Below are 19,284 nucleotides of genomic sequence, written 5' to 3' on the forward strand. Positions count from 1 at the left end.
TAAACCTATAAGCGCTATAAAGCAGCACATCTTTCCTATACCGCACATTTTTGTGCTTTAATTAATTTAACTTTTGGAAAGCGCTTAATTTAAATAATCAAATTAAAGCCAATAAACAATTAAAGCAATTAGAGCCAATCTGAACACATATAAACCCCGAATAGCCTTACACTACTTTCACTACTCTCAACACTGCGCACGTGCACGCGCATTCGCCCGTGTTCACATTTCACACGCACGCGCGCACACACACAGTCACACACGCCCACGAGCTCGTGAGGGAGGAACACGCGCCACTCCGAGAGCAGCAGAAGCAGAAGCGGAGCGAAGTTGTGGTGCAGTCCGGAGGCCAGTCCGCGGCGCGAGCGTTATACGTCCCCCGCGCGCGACCCCGCAGTGTGCGGAGTGTGAGGAGTGAAAAGAGTGTAGAAGAAGAAAGTTCTGGTCCTCGATGCGCGCGGACAACTTCTGCGCCTCACTGTGGGATTTACTGCTGCAAGACACGAACGCGCGCGCGCGAGGAGACTGCAGGAGGACACGCACGCACTCACGCGCACACTTACATACCCACACACTGGTAAGTAAAGTAGTAAGAAGTTACGTTTTATTTTTTAGATGATGAGGATGATTATGGTCATGACTGTGATGTAGGAGATGAAGGCCAGAATAATTTCCAGTTTAAATTTGTGCTCATAAGCACCATTAGCATTGCTAGCATGTAGCTTAAATGATTGATGGAATTTTGGGTTTGTCAAGAGTCAAAATGTTCATTCAATAATTAAATTACTTAAAAAGCACAAAAAGCGTTTTATTTAAACCAAACTACTACAACTACTCGTACTACTACATACTGTCATTGTTATAATAATGATTACTGTAGTTATCTATCCTGGCTATATAACATACTGTGTACTTAAATGTATATCTAATAATTCAAATTAGTTTTGTTATTGGCAGTTACAAAGGTTACTGCAGTTGGTAATACATACATTTTATTAATATTATTAGAATTCTAACCAGAAACCTAAGGCACTGTTGAGAACAGACATATCAGTATTACATGTAATTTAATTACATAATTTATAGTGTTCAGATTTCTATCAGGATTAGCAAAACCGCTGTATGAACCCATTATTAATTATTCTCACTTATGCAATTGTATTGTAAATTATTTTGGATGTAAATTATGCTTCATAAAGTTAATAGGGATGCTAGTGGGGAATTTAGTTAAAAAAACAAAAATGATAGTCATGTTAAATAAAATACTGCACATAATAAAATAACGAATTTACGAAACAATATTATTATTGTAAATATATATATATATAGTAATCATGATATTAAAACTACTTCTACTTCTGTCAATACTTTTATTATTTTTATTACTTTAAATTGGAGTAGTAGCAAAAATCATCTTATCTGGATTATTAGCGCTGTTAATATTGATAGCGCTTATGTTCTACAAATACGGCTATTAGTATATATATATATATATATATATATATATATATATATATATATATATATGTATATATATATATATATATATATATATATATATATATATACATATATATATATATATGTGTGTGTGTGTGTGTGTGTGTTTTATAATAATCAATATAATTCTAATATCATTCAGATCTCATTTATAGTTGATGAACTTAAATGTATTTAATGACATATATGACAAAGATAAATTCATATGGCATATTGTGTACGTAAATAAAATAAAATTTGTATATTAAACTGAATAAATTGTAATTTAGCAGGGTTTTTAAAAGCAGGTCAAATTTGATTGATGTATTTAAAATATGCGTGATTATTAAATTGGGCTACTGAGAGACTCCTGAGCGCATTCCGACCTTTTTAGTTATATACTATCATATTTAAAAGGTGATTTTACAATCAGTGTATACGCGGTATTAATTTGTACGGCATGCAGCGAGCAATACATTTGTACAAATATGAAATATGGATTTTAAAATCACAGCAAACTTTTTTTTTAGATTGTTTTCCTGTACAGTCGAAAACAATATAATTAATAATTGTAATTTCATTAAAATTGATGAGCCATAACAGACTTTGTTTGTGTGTGTGTGTGTGTGTGTTTGTGCGTGCATGTCGGGCCTTTAGCGCGCGCAGACCGCGCAGCAGGGCTAGCACAAGGAGCCACATTAGCATAATCAAACATAATCAGACTAATAAAGCCCATCTGCAGCACAACACACACACACGGGCGCGCGCACTCACAGACATCTCAATCACGCACTAATCCCCCATTACACACACATGCCACACACTCACACATGCGCGTGCACACTTTACATGCACAACTTGGGCTAGCGCGCGCACTCACGCGCTCACTTTACTCACGCACACACGCGCGCATTTTACCATAACAGTGCGTCTATTCATTTTTTTGTCTATCTGATTCTAGAATATTAATAGAACGGTGGATTTCTGTGTGTGCGTGTGTGATGGGCTCACAGTAAGCTATTTTGCATATTTAAATGTATTCTTTTTATTTTTTTACAGAATCTTACAGCAAGCTGAATGGAGTCCCACTGCCGTAAACTTGCGTCAACCTGCGCGCAACTGGGTGAGTACAAACATCACATGCCATACGTGGTTTGTGCGTGAAGCCATTATGACCTCATTACAGGTTATCATTGGCATTCTTATTTTTGTTTCTGGTTAATATTATTGTGATATTTAGGTACTTTGTTACAGTAGTATTATTGTCAATATTGTGTTTAAGTGTGTATGAGTGGAGTGTTTGTGTGTTGCAATAACCGGCCTTTGCGGTATAAGATCTCCCCCTCGTGGCAGGTAAGGGGTGTGCAAGGTTACCGAAGGGGGGCAATTTTATAGCACTGCTGGACTCTAATTCCCCCTTATACCCCAATACACCCCCATTTAAACACAACCAAAAAAATGTACCTACGATATGTTCATATCTGCTGACGTCATGACGCTTTGACCTTATTTCACCCACGTGGTCTTTATGCGAATTATGCAAATGAAGCATTTGAATATAACACTCTAGGCTTCACACTGTATTGCAAATACAGTGTAACCAGTTTCAAAGAAAGAAAACACCTACATTCCTTGTTGAAAGAACTATTTAATCAAAGTCTTCTTTCTCATTTTTTTAAAAATAGGTTTCTTTACTAGAGGCGTCCAGCAAACACAACATTTTTATAAGACTGGCTTCTTTCTACAACTTTGTTGATCGTTTTTCAAATGTTGCACAAACGTGCAATCATGTTTTATGTGTTTTTTGACAATAAAACTGTTATATAATTGTTCTAGACAATTTTCTAGAAAAGTAATCTGTTGTGCAACATTTCAACATCGTGATAATGTTGTGTAAACCAAAACAATAGGTTGTCACCACGTTGTCAAAAAGAAATTACTCTTTAGAACCATGGTTCTGTATAGAACCATTGCTTTAATTAATCGTTTGGACGCTGGGAGGGCGGTTTGCGTGGTTAAAGGGCTCTTTTCATTGGTGAAAAGCGTTTTGTAGGTGGTTGTATCATCAAAATGTTCCGCTATATTATTTTATTATTTAAGCATCTAATCATATGAGTTGTCGTGGTTCTGTATGAGAATGTTTTTTAGTTGTATATATAAAGGGCTCGTGAAGAACAATTTAAAACAATGTGCTTAAATATTTCTACCAACAATTTCTGAATTTCAAGGGACCTGTGAAAAATGTTCTGTGTATCGCCAGTAAACAGCTTAAATTTTACAAGTAAAATAATAATAATAATAATAATAATAATAATAATAATAATAATAATAATAATAATAATAATAATAATAATAATAATAACAACAACAAGTAAAAAAATATATAATAATAATAATAATAATAATAATAATAATAATAGCATAATTATTCATTTTTCTTGTTGTTATTATTGATTGGAGGAAGAATAATGGCATGTATTTATTACTTGTTTTCCTTATTTATTTATTTATTTATTTGTTATTATTTATATTGTTTATTAGTATAAATATTAACGGTATTTATTAATAGTATTTATTGCACAAAACACCCAAGTAAACGTATAAAACCGTTAAAACCGGCTGCAGGTTATCGGTTTGCTATACCCCAGCAGAAAATTATGTAACTCTATTAACCCTCGTTATAGTGATAGGCGGGTGTATAAACTGGTACGGCAGATTCGGGTCGATATTAAAATCATAAACGGTGTTTTTATTGCCTATAAACTGATTTATTTGAAAATTAATAGACTAAACCGACTGTCAGAATACTTGGATCTTTTATTTAATAAAGTAACATAATTAAATGTAATGTAATGTAATATAGTGTGATGCGCATAAACAAAAAAATAAGTAATTAAATAAATAAACATGTAGAAGCGCTAAACGCTAGATGTATTTGTAAAATCGGTCTTTAAAGCGTATTTAAAGAATCCAGGATCGTTGACGCTCAATCTCTGTCTCCTCTCTCTATCTCTCTCTTTCTCTCTCTCTCTCTATCTCTCTCTCTCTATCTCTCTCTCTGTTGCCCCGTAAGAGGGCAAATGAAGTGCATATGAAGAGCTTTCTCAGGATTAGCTCTGTCCTCTATTATATCCACAGAGAGAGAGAGATGCTGCTTTATCTCTGTCCATCTGACCTAGAGTAACTGCTTTAGCGTTATTAGCTGTTTCCTTTATTCTGGCCAAATGTATTTCTATTTCAGGGTCTATACACTGAGTAATCTTGTAGCAAATTCGGTTATATATTATACTTTATTACACTTTAGATTCATTCTACATTATAGTTACATTGTATGGTTACATTATATTACTTTAAACTGTAACATTATATTGTTATAGTAACCTGTTATATCACAGTGTTGAATTATACTACTACCTTTTTAAAATATAACGTTGCATAAAATTGTTACATAATACAGTTATTTTATAAATTCTATTTTCACTGTTTAGTTGGACTGTTACAGTGTATGTATACTATACTTATACGCCAAAGTATTTTATTCATTTTGCAAAATCAATGTTAAAAATTGTTAATGTAATATCACATTATTAAATGTTATCTAAATCTATTACACTGCAACATGTTTAATTGCGCTAAGTTTGTTTATTATGTCAATAAACATATAAATATGACGTAATGATTCTAGCGTCTGAGTTGTAAAACCGTATGTGTGTGTGTTTTGCGCAGTGTGTGAATGCTGAAGAAGCTCCGAGCTAATACAGGAAGGAGTATTTAAAATCCTTAAGCAAATGAGGCTCTTATCAGATTAAAACACACTCCAGACAGAAGTGGGCTGGCAATACACACACACACACACACACACACACACACACAAACACACACACATAAACACTGGTTGTTTGGAAACAGGCTCACCTCTCCTAAAAAAACACACACATACACAACTTAAACTGATAAACAACAGAAAAGCTGAGGTGACTAAATAATTTGTAGAAGATGCTTAATAATATTCTTAGTAGCTGCTGCATAATCCATATTGGTTTCTGAATAATTAATAATAGAGTATGAATAACTAATATTAGATACTAAATAATGTGTAGTAGGTACTGAATAATTTAGAGTAGATCTTCTAAGAAATTTAGTATAAAGCCTGGATCAATCATAGTAAATAAAAAATTTTAGGTAAATTAAAATTTACAGAAGACACTAAACATTTTGAATAATTAATAGCAGATTTTAGATTTCCTAGATACACACATGTTTACATGTAGTGTAAACTGAACCCTTGAACTAAATAAAACTAGGTAGGTAGTCAATAAATAATCTTAATTTTAGTCAATAATACATCTTAAAATTAAATCTCAAAAATCTGTTCCGAATTGTGCTGTATTAGTTTATACGGCTAACATTAATCAGAACATCAACATGTGGCCTGTTTTAATAAAATGCTGTAGGTCAGGGCAGTTGAAGGTCAGGGATTTCTGCAGTGTGAGTGTTAAAGACGCTCTGATGGTCACTTCTGCCTGATCTGAGTCAGAGTGGAGTCTGAGTCAGTCAGTGCTGTGACTGTAGATCTGAGGGAGGTTAACCGACTGACTCACTGCTGTAAAACAAGACTGTTTAGGTTATTAATGAGTGGTTGATTATGTATGTGATGAATGTGATTAAAACCAGACTATATTATGTCTATGGACAGTGGCTCAACTGTATGGGCCAGGCAGGGTGGACAGTATTGCAGGCCCTGTAAAGCCTGGACATGGCAGCGGTATGGCTGTGCTGCCTCTGGCCTTAAGGCTGCAGTGGATTAGTTGTGTGGAGTAGTGTGTGTGTGTTATCTGGTGGAGGGCTAATTCACGCAGGCTTCGACTGTCAGGATTAGACCCTGCAGACTTTAGCTATGCACAAAATGCAGCCGCCTCTCAGAACACACACACACACAGACACAGACACATACAGACACAATCAGGATGTGTGTTGGTAAAGGAGTGTGTTTGATGAAGTGCTGAACTGCTGGTGTTCTTCGTCACCTTCTTCATCTTTATCAGTGTGTGATGGTTGTTGCTCCTTAAGATCATAATATCTATCTATCTATCTATCTATCTATCTATCTATCTATCTATCTATCTATCTATCTATCCTTCTTCTTCTATTATCGGGTTTATGCATATTTCCCTCTATTCGTTTCCTCTGACTCTTTCTGTTTTCTGTCTTTTTTTCTTTTGTCTTCTCTTGCTTCTTTTCCTCTTCATTCGTTGTCCTATTTCTATTTTACACGACCTTTATCATCACCCTTGTTTTCTTTTCTATTATAATCATGCTGTGGTTAAAGTCTTTAGCAGTGTTTGAGGATCAGGATTTGTTTGTTTGTTTGTTTGTTTGTTCTGGTCTCCTAATGGTAGTAGAGTCAGTTGCCCCACACTGAGTCCCATTTATCTCCTGCTGTATGGGGTTCATGTGAAAGGATAAATAACACACACACGTATACGCACGCACACACACGCCCAGGCCTCCTCTTCTCTTCTTTCTTTCTCTTTGGCCACACACCCCTGCCTGTCATGGCGAGTTTGATGGGCTGTCAAAAGGGGAGGGAGCGCGTGGAGAGAGAGAGAGAGAGAGAGAGAGAGAGAGAGAGAGAGAGAGAGAGAGAGAGAGAGAGAAAGAGAGAGAGGGAGAGAGAGAGAGAGGGAGGGAGTCAGTAGGTCCGCGCACAGAGCAGGAGAGCCGCAGTGTGTGTGAGAGATGTGTGTATGCCGGTGGATACGGGATCACCTGCCTGTCCGCGTCACTCCTCCGCCGCGCCTTTACGCATCAGAGCCGAGCGCACGCTTCGCACCCTGCCGCCGCGCGTAAAAGCGCAACTCCGCGAGGACCGCTGGTGCTTTCGGGCTTTTCCCCGGGAGTGGATCTGCCCGGAGCGCGCGACTCCAGACCCGGCCGACTCCCCCAGCCTCTGATTAGGGCTAATTTTCTCGCGAGGACGTTTGGAACACTCGAGCTGAAGCTCGCGCGCCGTGCGTAAAAGCGCTACAGCTCCGGATCCATGAACTCTATGAAGGATCCTCTGACTCTGGAGCATCAGCAGCACATGGCCGGAGGCAAAGCGGCCGCCCTACACACCCCCTTAGCCATGGCCTCCAGCCTGCAGCCCCTCAAACCGCGGCTGGAAGGGCGCAGCGTGGCCGACTCCTCCAGCCCCGAGTGCGCAGGTAAGGGCCCCGGGGGAGGGCGGAGGTTCTGCTGGAGCAGAGAAACCTTTATACCGCGTCCGCTTCCGGAGGAACTGTGGGTTGTGTGGAGGTCAACGTTTTTTTTAGGAACGTGGGTTAAAATAAAGCACGCAAACGTAACTTGTGTTTATTTATTTATTATGTATATTCTTTATTTTACACATTTAGCGCTAAAGGGAAAACAGGCAAATAATATATTTTATTTCATTTTAAAATAATTTTATTTTTAGCTCAAGCATTAAAACACTACTACTACTACTACTACTACTACTACTACTATTATTATTATTACTATTATTATTTGTAGTAGTAGTAGTAGAAATAGTAGTAACGTTAATATTAGTATTAATTATTATTAGTCGTAGTTGTAATAAAAATAGGTTGTTTTGTGTTTATTATATAATATGTAAGTTATTGTTGTGGTAATTATAACGGCAATATTACAGTATTAATGAGCTATAAAAAGGGGTTTATTGTATAAACTGTACAAAGCATTGTGTTTGCGTGTGTTTTTGTCCTTGTGTAAGTGTATGTACAGTGTGTAAAGTGCTGAAGGTGAAAAGAAGATCTTTTTGTCACTTTAGATTAAAGCCTAATGTCGCTCTAAATTAATACATGACTCTTTTGTTTGTTAATTTATTGATACTAAAATAGCAGATATTTAAATATAATTCTATGTATTTTACATGCATTGAAAAATCCAGGTCCCAAACAAAAGTATGAAGACGAGGTAGAAACTGGGCGTCTAAACACATTGAACACAAAATATATTATATAAATATTACAGCTAATACTAATTATAATACTAATTATAATACTAATAGTAATAATACTAAGAATTGTAGTATTATTAATACTACGTTTCTAGCTTGTATTTACTTTCTCACTGACAAAAAAGTTCAATCTTGTTTGATTTAATTGTAGTAAAAATGTAACTAATAAAACTAACAAAAAATACTAAAACTAATGATACAAATACTAATAGCACTAACGCTAATAAAACAAAGCGATACTACTAAATGTAAAACAGTAATACTTATAGAACGCATAATAATAGTACGTCGTAAAACATAAACCTAATTGTACAAAGAAATGTTCGCTTTAAATGATCGGTAATCTTTATGGATTTAATTTTAATTACATTATGTTTATATATATAAATGTAAATTAGTGGTTCAGTGTGTACATAGTGCAGGAGCTGAATATCAACCTTTATGTAAATATTGATAATTTAACGACACTGTGTGTGTGTGTGTTTGTGTGTATTGCGCGTGTGTACTGAGTGTATTATTAATGCGTGTGTATTGCGTGTGTGTATACTGTGTGTGGGAATGAGGCTCTGAGAGTGAATGGAAATGTTAAAGGAGTTGACTCTACCATGGTAGCGTGCACAGGCGCGGGTGTGTATTGTGTAGATAGGTATGTGGCTCGTGCGATGATAGCGTGTGTATTTCAACTGTGTGTCTGCGTGTAAGTATTTCTAATGTAAAGGACCCATATGCGGTTAATGTTGTAGAGTTAATTGCGCGTGACAGTAGCGCATTATTGTATCGTTTTAAGCTGAACAGTGTGTTTTATAGAGATGTGTGCATGTGTGTGTTTTAAAAATACATTTATATTGTAATTTTAGTAGATAAAAATAATTTTATCTCAAACCCATTATATTGTTTGATCATGTTTTACACTGATATGTGTATTTTATTATACACTGGAAGCAGCTCCAACACGCCCCATGGGAGTGTTTTAGAAAATTGAAACGCGACTCATCTCAAACTGATAAAATTAATTTTAACCATAAAATAAGTCAAACCATGTTGTTCATGCAATTCATGGAATATTCAATATAAGATTTAACACTAATATATGAGAATATTTTATAAAGAAAAAAAAACTGACCCATGTAATTGTGCTTTAATTTCTACATGAATCTATTTAGATTGATTTCAATTGATAAATTTTTTTTTGCGCTAAAACAAAGCCAACATTTAATATTTATAATATGGTTATACTTACGCTTAACACTAGATATGTTTGTTTTTTGTATTATGTACAGACCTAAAGGTGACCCATGTGCTAATTTTATCATAAAATGACTGTTGTTGTTTAAGATAAGAAATTACCTACATTTTGAAAATAATAATTTTATAATTTTGCGCGTGTTTCTTTAAAGACATATTAACTTATAATTACAGTGCTGGAGTGTTTAATATGTCAAATTTCAAGGCTGACCCACTTGCCCTTTTAAAAGTTCCACAAAGGGTTATTTGGGCGACCCATAAGAGTAACGTTTAGGTATTAAAAGTCTGAAAAGACTGAATTGATGTAAAGCTTCTTTGAGTTTTTTTTTTTTTTTTTTAGAACCTTGATTTTGTTGATGTTCTGATGTTAATGTAGTATATATATGTGTGTTTAAATCCTTAGATAAAGACAAGTCCAGCTCGAAGGATGAACCGTGTGATGACCCATGTAAGAAAAAGCGGCAGCGGCGGCAGCGAACCCATTTCACCAGTGCGCAGCTGCAGGAACTCGAGGCCACATTCCAGCGGAACCGCTATCCGGACATGAGCACGCGCGAGGAGATCGCAGTGTGGACGAATCTGACGGAGGCCAGAGTCAGGGTAAGTTCTACTATACTACTTTATTCCTTTAATACCTTCAATACATACACTATATACTAGAACGCCTTGTATGTTTATATATAATTAACAACCATTCTAAACCTGTCTTGTGTTTAAAACTCGTAAAATAAATGAAATAAAATAAAATAGTGCGCGCGGGGACGGCGCGGAGGTCAGGATATGGACATATTTGACTGAGGCCAGAGTGAGTATTAACAACTATTTATGTCTTCAGTATACAAATATATCAAATATATAATTAATATATAAGAGCTTAGGCTCAAATTTATGCGCAAAATATTAGAATAAGCACGCGCAAGCTAGTGGACAAATTTTACATTTTTTTGTCAGCTGTACAGTTCTAAATATAACATGTATAATATGAGGAAACTATATATATATGATGAAATATTTTACATAATATTTTAAATAGTTTTAAATAGTTTACAATAAACGGCTTTAAAGTTGTGTTGGATTAAAATTAATCTTGGAAGCGTTAATAAACTTTTAAAATGTATTATTTTTTATTTGCATATATACACTCGTCTGACGCAAACCAGGCTTATTAATCAGTTATTTAGAGGGTAAATATATTACCGAACCTTATACTGTTAGACTGACACTGTACTTTAAGTAATATAAAATATTTTTGGTGATGTATTTGTCTTAAAACTATTTAAAATCACATCAAATTTAAAATAAACATTTTAATGTTTAATTCAAATTTAAAATGAAATCAACACGTTTTAAAACCACTCGTGTTTGTTTAGAAGCTCATTATGCGACAGGAATACCCCAGGCGCGTGTGGTCAGAGCTGGATGTGTATTGGGCTGTTAAACCTGTAGATCAGTTGCAGACAGACAAACACTGATAATGTGTTTGTAGTTAGTGCAATTAGTCTGCTAATTAAGGCATGCATAACAATGAAAATTTGTGTATTTACTTTTTTAAATATAAAGTGTATTTGACTTACATTTAGAAACATGCACGTAAATTGTATGTGTTCGTTAGACCCGCGACTGAACGTAAAATAGGATATAACAGCAAGCTCTTATTTTAAAGCAAAGTACACAGTATTGTAGTCGACATATATAATTAAAAAATGTAAAATTATTTTTAAAACACTTTTGGATTTTCAACATTTATTTTTTTTCTCTTTAAAATCAGCGTTTAGCTTTAATACGAGAGAACTGTTCGGCGCATGGTGCGGTAATATCATATACATATATTTTACAAGATTTTATTCCATAATTACCCAAGCACTTTACAGTAAACATGTCTCGTATGATGCAAATTGGGTGTATACAATAGACAGAGTGCTTATTTCATTTATAGAAAGCATATGCATGTAATGAAATTAAAATTAAACTCTCAAAATCTTGACAATATACTTTGTGTTTTCTTTGTATAAATTTTAGTACTTAACAACAAGCACAGCACTTATGCATATATGTTTTAGTTTTTTTCTGCCTATTTTAGTTATAAACAGTATATATGTAAGGTAGGTTCAATTCATGCAACAACCGTGCCGACTGCATAAGTTATAGAGAGTATGCATAGAGTGCATTTTGTAGAAGGCCTATATTAATTTTACACTGTGTTCATGTGATTAATATTAAACGTAGTACACAAAATGACGTATGCATATATAAAACCATATGTGCATTTTCAAATACACATACACAGACAATTATTTTATATGCAGAATTTCATGCAATAATTCCTTCAAATACTTTAACATTGTTCTAAACTTTTAACATTGTATACTTCTATTTTTCTCTTCTGCTTTTATGATATGTTACATGCAATATAATTTTATCTCCAATATTTAAACATTTGTTTTTTTTTCCCCCGTAAAACGTGCATTTGCACCGCGTGCATTCCTGTTTTAACATGCTGCAGCAGCCCCACGCGACCGTATGACCGGTTTGCATTAAAGTGCACGCAGTGCAGTAATTGGTATCAGGCAGTCTGACCGGCTTCACTGACCTCAATACACACGTGTACGCGGTGAGAACTGGATGTGTATTGTATAGAGATAAACCCAGACTAATGAGGGAGTTCAGACAGGACCGGCTCTCCTGGCTTTTAACGCGCGGTCCACCGATATGCACGTGGATCTGGCTTTTAACCAGAATTGATTGTCTTTTAAATAGAATTTGCCTCGAGCTTACGGTCACAGTCCTCACGTGTGTGTCTCAGAATGGGTTAAATACACACTAAGGGACTGGACTGCAGAGATAAATGTAGAGTAATGTAAATGATTGACATGGCTGTTAACACTTAAGTCTAAAATGCATTAGATTAGAATTATAGTGAAATTAAATATTTAGTTTAAAATTCTAAAATATTTTGGTCTTTGAAATTAAACGACAGCTTATATCTTATGAAGCGGATACACACTGGGTGATTAAACTATTTTTAAACAATTACCATTACAAAACATGTATATTGCGAAGGTAATAACAATAATAGCATTTTTTTGATTGCATCTTTATTTATGGATGGTATTTATATGAATATTATTAACTCCATTTAGCAATCAGCCCGTCTTTACTGATAGTGCACGCTGGATGTGTATTAGACGTGCAAATCAAAACGTCACCACTTTTTTTTTTTTTTAATTGAGGAGTTCTTTACAGAAGAAAGACAAATAATGTATACATGCGTTGCCACAATACAGAATGCAAATGAGAAATTATTAATCGCAATTTAGCGTTTTAACATTGTGTCACAGCGCAGATTCAAATTCAATAGGTATACTTGAAATATTTTGTAAGGCATATTAATATGCGTGCGGTGCAGTGATTATTAGATCAATTCATTTGCACGCGTTGCTGTGATTGGCGTGCTATAATGCAGATTCAGTTTTAATTCTCACTTTTAATAAAAGATCACCCAGTCTAATTGATTTTATTTGTTTCTGTATTAACATGCGCGCGCTGCGCAGACACGCACAAACTAATAAACATAGACTGCACTGATTAATATAGATTAATATCAATACATTTGCATAAACCATATCCTTTTAATATCTGTGTTGAATTATAGCAGACGTTCGCTATTGAAAGCTCATAACAGAAACTGTACTTTGCTGCTTTACATTCAAAGCACGTTGTGCACTGACTAACGCAAGTTACTGTGCACACACCACCCTGATTAATATGAATTAATATGCAGTATAGCACTGAAAAATACAAATGAATATGCATTTAGCGCACGGATTATTATTAATTAATAAACAAGCATTCCACTAATACACATTTTTGAATTTATATGTACAGTATGTTGTATCATACGCCTGGCACTGGGCTTTGCTAATGTTTTTTTTTATGCAGATGCATACATTGCGGTAATTAATATGAATAAATATGCATACATTAATATTTATTACTATCTGTATTTTAATTTAAATCTAATAAAACTGATTGAGTTTTATTGCAGTTTTGCAATTTAACTTAATTAACGTTCTCTCATTGAAGTGGTTAATATTAATTAATATGCATGCATTTGCAATTTCAAAATCTGCAGTTTTGACCATTTTATTACTGGTTTACATCGCCATTCATTCACTGCAATAATTAGCATATACAAATATTCATGGAATTTTACTTAATAAATGACTTTTGTATTTTTTGACTGTCTCTTCGATTCAGTTCATATTTGGTTTTAATGTTAAATCTGCATTCTAAGATTAATTTATTCTGTTTTTAGTTTTATAAATAGCTTTCACTGCATGATAGGAATGAATATATACCCATAATTAATGTATGTATTTGTCTGTCCCTTTGTTACAGGTGTGGTTCAAAAATCGGCGAGCCAAGTGGCGCAAGCGTGAGCGCAACCAGCAGGCGGAGCTGTGTAAGGGCGGCTTTGGTGCCCAGTTTAACGGGTTGGTGCAGCCCTATGAGGACATGTATGCCAGTTACCCGCCCTACAACAACTGGGCGGCCAAAAGCCTGGCACCAGCATCGCTGTCTGCCAAAAGCTTCCCATTCTTCAACTCGGTCAACGTGAGTCCACTCAGCTCTCAGGCTGTCTTCTCTCCACCCACCTCCATCTCTTCTATGAGCGTCTCCTCGGGCATGGTGCCCACCTCTGGCCTCAACACGCCGCTCGGTAACCCCCTCAACAACCTGGGTGGACCCTCTCTCAATTCTGCCCCTGCTTGCCCCTATGCACCCCCGACGCCACCCTACGTCTACCGGGACACATGCAACTCTAGCCTGGCCAGTCTCAGACTGAAAGCCAAGCAGCACTCCAGCTTCAGCTACGCGGGGGTGCAGACCCCGTCCAACCTCAGCGCGTGTCAGTATGCAGTGGATAGACCCGTTTAGGGATTGGACACTGGGAAGAATCCCAAATTCAACCCCCTGTTTATCCCCTCGCCCCCCAGCCCTGGGACTTTCACCTGTTGTCTAAAGGGGGTGCTAGAACAAATACACACCCCTGATGGTGCACCGTGACCCAAAATGGACGCAAAGGGAAGGAAAGCACTCAGTGTAGGGCTGGGGTTCCCACCACCTCTCACCTTCATTTCTACCTTATGTTTACCCCCAAATCACCAAGACTCTCCCCGAGTATCCTCCATCCTTTCCCAAGAATTCCCAATGTGAATTTTACACAATTAATCAAAGCAGTTCTGGGACCCATCTCGTAAACATATTCCATCATTTGTCCCATCAGTTTACCTCTGTGACCCCCAAGAGTCTTCCCAATCATAGCCCATTTAAAGCCCACCTAGAACAAGCACAATGTTCATCCAAAGTTGGATAACCAGCCCTTCAATTTAGACCCATCTTCAATTTCCCACTCTTTCACTTTACTCTAGGCCCTCTTTAAAAGGGCACTAGAATAAAATCACTTGTAAACTCTCATTGTAGGATTAAGACACACCCCTCTAATTGTCTCCTACAATTATATATTTACCCCACCCAGTTTACCACCCCAAACCCAAAACTCATTACCAATCCTTCAATTAATTGGGTACTAAAACAAGAACATGACCTCTGATGTCTTTGGGTCCAAAGTGGTCTCAGTTTATTACAAATGGTAGTAAAGTGCTTATGCAACAGTTGGTTAACTGCCTTCCTATTATCCTTTTACCCCAACTTACCCCACCAAGGATCTACCTGCTATCCATCTACACCCTTCTTTAAAATGGCACTATAACAAAGACCAAAATAGAAGCATAGCTCTTATTGTCATTTACTCCCACAGTTGCCTCTGATAAGTTTAACCCCTTAACCCCAATGCTCTTTTCTTTTACACCTACCCTACATTACCCACCCAATCCCCTCCAATCTACCCTGCAATTGCCACCATATTTTGCCCCAGGATTCACTTATTACCTCTATTATTTATATAGATGATATTATAATACTTATGAATACCAAAACTGAAAGCAATGGGAAGAAATTGTGTAGGACTTGGATAACCTATTATTGTATTATGGTAACACATTCTACCCCAAAATTGCTCTACTAGTTTGCCCCAGGATCTACTTTTATTACCTCTATTATCTGCATACAGGGTAGAAATCTATTTGATACCTGTTCAGACCAAACTGACAGCATTTAACCACTTTGACTCCCTCCAATATTTCCTCCAATCTTTACTGCTTCAAAGGGTTAACCCAAACTGATATAAAAGGAATGCCCAAAACACATACGTATTGTATCCCCCCTATTTGCCCCTAAGGATTCATCCTAATTAACCCTTCTATATATTTGACCTGCTAGACTCACTTTCTATATCTGTGTGGCCCAAAACTGAATGAAAAGCTAAACTTTCTGCGCATCTCTGGCCCCCAAAAAAAGAAAAATGTGTAGGGCTTGCCTCAGGATTCACTCTTATTATCTATATATTTATGTAGAGGCCACAGGAATACTTTTAAATACCCTTAATGACCATTTGAACACTATAATACCTTCAATTTTAATATGTGTGACCCCAAGCTGAATGTGAATGGTTTGGAAATACCTCAGCAACCACCCTCCAACCACACCATTTTAACCCCAATTCATTGTCCTAATTATATCACCCACTCTTTTAGAGGGAACTAGAATATGCCCACTGTTGTTGCACTATGACCCAAAGTGGACTGAGCAAGCTGGGACTTCTCCCCATTTAACCCCCTTTCCACTCCTAACCCCTGATGTATCTACCCTATTACTACCCAACTATTCTCAGTATACCCAAGGATGCTAAAACATCTAGCGGCACTAGAAGGACCGAAGTACCACACTGCTAAAGGTTGATGGTGCACCATGAACAAAAATGGATATGTCAGCCCACCCACCCTAATTTTGCCCTATTACCCCAAACCCAATTAGCCCTGAGGAGGACTCTATAAAGGGCGTGTATAACCCATTGCTGATGGTATACAGTGGCCCGAAGTGGCCCAAAGTGGACGGAATTTAACGCAAATGGAGACGAAGTCTCGTCCCGCTCTGGACTCTGGACTTTATTATGATATAAATTCTCTGATAAGAATGCTGGTGCAGGTCGAGGAGGACGGGGGGAGGGTGTAAATCCATTGTAGCCCCGCCCCCTCACATGAGCTTCTTTTGGGCTGCGTGCCTGTATATATGTCTAAAGATCATCATCACCTCCGACGGGAGTGAATGCTGTAGCTCTTTAAACACACTTTAACACAGCATGTGGTAAAAAAAAATAAAATTAAATCTAACAGTCTTGCTTGCAAAAAAAGGAAAAAAATTAATAAAAAAAGAAAAGAAGAGCAGAAGAAGATAAATAAGGGGGATGTATATAGTCAGTGTGTGGTTCCGTGTCTGTGTGGATGTAGCTGTAGGATATAGACAGCCTGGGCAAATCTGCTCCATCACATGGGGTTTAAATCTGTGGACAAATCGTTTGGTACGGACTCTCTTTTTTGTTTTTGTTTTTTGTTTGTTTTTCAAAAATCCAAAAATAATAATGATGATAATGATGATAAACTATTGTGTTTTATTTAATGGAAGTAAAATATAATGTTCTGAACCGTTTTCATGTGGCTCTGATTAGAGTTATTATGGGCTTTTTGGCCTAAAAGTGGTTTGAAGATTCTTTCTCTCTCTCACACACACACACACACACACACACACACACACACACACACACACACGTACGTCTGCCTCAGGATTTCGAATACACACAGACAAAGAAACAAGACGGACGAGCAGGGCAGCAGCACAGATTATCAGGGCTGGTGTAGTGTGTATTGGTGTGTCTTTGTGTTTTTCGTGTGTGTGGTGGGGGGATATCCTGCAGTGGTCACTGGGTCTGAAATAACACAGCCAGTGGTAATCTGTAAACGGACTGCAGCACACATTAATCTCTCTCCCTCTCTCTCTCTCACACACACACACACACACATGCACACACACACACTGAAATAAATGGAGATATATTACGAAACGAGGAAACAAGCACTTTCACTAACATTTGCCCTTCTCACTCTGTGTGTGCTCAAATTAGGAGCAAGTAATACAATTGATATAATAAAGTGAGGACACAGCATAAAACAATACACAATGTATTTCCAAATTGTTATTATTATTATTTTTTTTTTTAATGGGAGGTGTTTCCAAAAAATTGGGCAATGTGTGTATTACATAGGGAGATTTTTTCTCTACAGTATCACTGTTAAGTACATATACATACACTGTAAAAACACATATTTAATTACATGACAATCTAGATACATACCTTCTATTTCAGTCTTATGCAAGTTTAAAAATTGTCATGTTGGCATAAAATCAAGCTGTAAAAAAATTGGACTGTCAAAACAAAAATATTAATAGAACACTGATGATTAGATAAAGAAAAGTTTAGAAACGTGTTGGATGGTCAAACTTTATAAATTAATAAATGGACCAATAGAAATGCTCCTACCAGTTTGGAATTGGATATTTTAAATGGCATTCAAGGCTATTAAAAAAAAACAATAGTCAAAAAGAAAAAAAAAAGGTCAGTGGTCAATGTAACTAATTTTATTGCAAATATTACATACCTTATTGTAATACTCCATTTGCTATATATATTTTTATATACAATCTCATATCCACAAGAGCAGTTTTATAGGAGAGGGGGGAAAACTTTTTCAATGGAAGAAAAAAATAATCCCAAGTCATTTTGGAGCATTTCTATTGATTCATTTATCATGATATAATATAAAGAACAACTGCCAGATTTACATTATGGAGAAAGCAAAAAAAAAAAAAATAGTAAATATATAAACACATCAGTTTGGTGGTGTTGGTGGTGGGTGTGCAGGTGTGTTTTTATCTGCTTCAGGTGTTTTATCTCCATGGCTGTGTTTGTTCAGATCCATACTAAAGTGTATAACACCCCTGGCCCCCCAAACACACACACACACACACACACACACACGTACACACACAAGCACACACTCTCTCACTGAGCAAACACACCTCTGACATACTGCGTCAGTGTGTTACACATCATAACAAAGGGTACTGGAAACACAGTTGCTTTATATGGACAAACAAAACCATTTTATTGGTTTACACAGCAAAACATAACAAGAAATGGAACAGTGAGAAAATAAAGAAATAATAAAAATAGTAGCAGCGGACCACAGAAACCACAGATGCAATAGAAAATAAAGGACTGCAGAAAACTGGAAATGAGAACGGAGGTCTGAAATAAGGCTCAGCTTCAAACAGTGTGGTTAAGGCTCTGATATTATACATACAGCTCTGGAAAAAATAAGAGAGCACTTGAAAATGATGAGTTTCTTTGATTTTACCAAATTGAAAACCTCTGGAATATAATCAAGAGGAAGATGGATGATCACAAGCCATCAAACCAAACTGAACTGCTTGAATTTTTGCACCAGGAGTGGCATTAAGTTATCCAAAAGCAGTGTGTAGGACTGGTGGAGGAGAACATGCCAATATGCATGAAAACTGTGATTTAAAAAAGGGTTTTCACC

General features: G+C 36.3%; 1 protein-coding gene across 2 annotated transcripts; it reads left to right on the plus strand.

Annotated features, from left to right (window-relative positions):
- Nucleotides 1–284: 284 nt before the first annotated feature.
- Nucleotides 285–17,332, plus strand: pitx2 (paired-like homeodomain 2). Of its 2 annotated transcripts, NM_001291267.1 has the most exon segments (4): nt 285–577; nt 2,539–2,602; nt 10,128–10,324; nt 14,123–15,278. In NM_001291267.1, coding segments are annotated over 3 exon segments (783 nt in total). In that variant the 5' UTR covers nt 285–577; nt 2,539–2,556; the 3' UTR covers nt 14,663–15,278.
- Nucleotides 17,333–19,284: the final 1,952 nt, after the last annotated feature.

The sequence above is a fragment of the Astyanax mexicanus genome, chromosome 10 (assembly GCF_023375975.1).
Source record: "Astyanax mexicanus isolate ESR-SI-001 chromosome 10, AstMex3_surface, whole genome shotgun sequence".
Lineage (NCBI taxonomy): Eukaryota > Metazoa > Chordata > Actinopteri > Characiformes > Acestrorhamphidae > Astyanax > Astyanax mexicanus.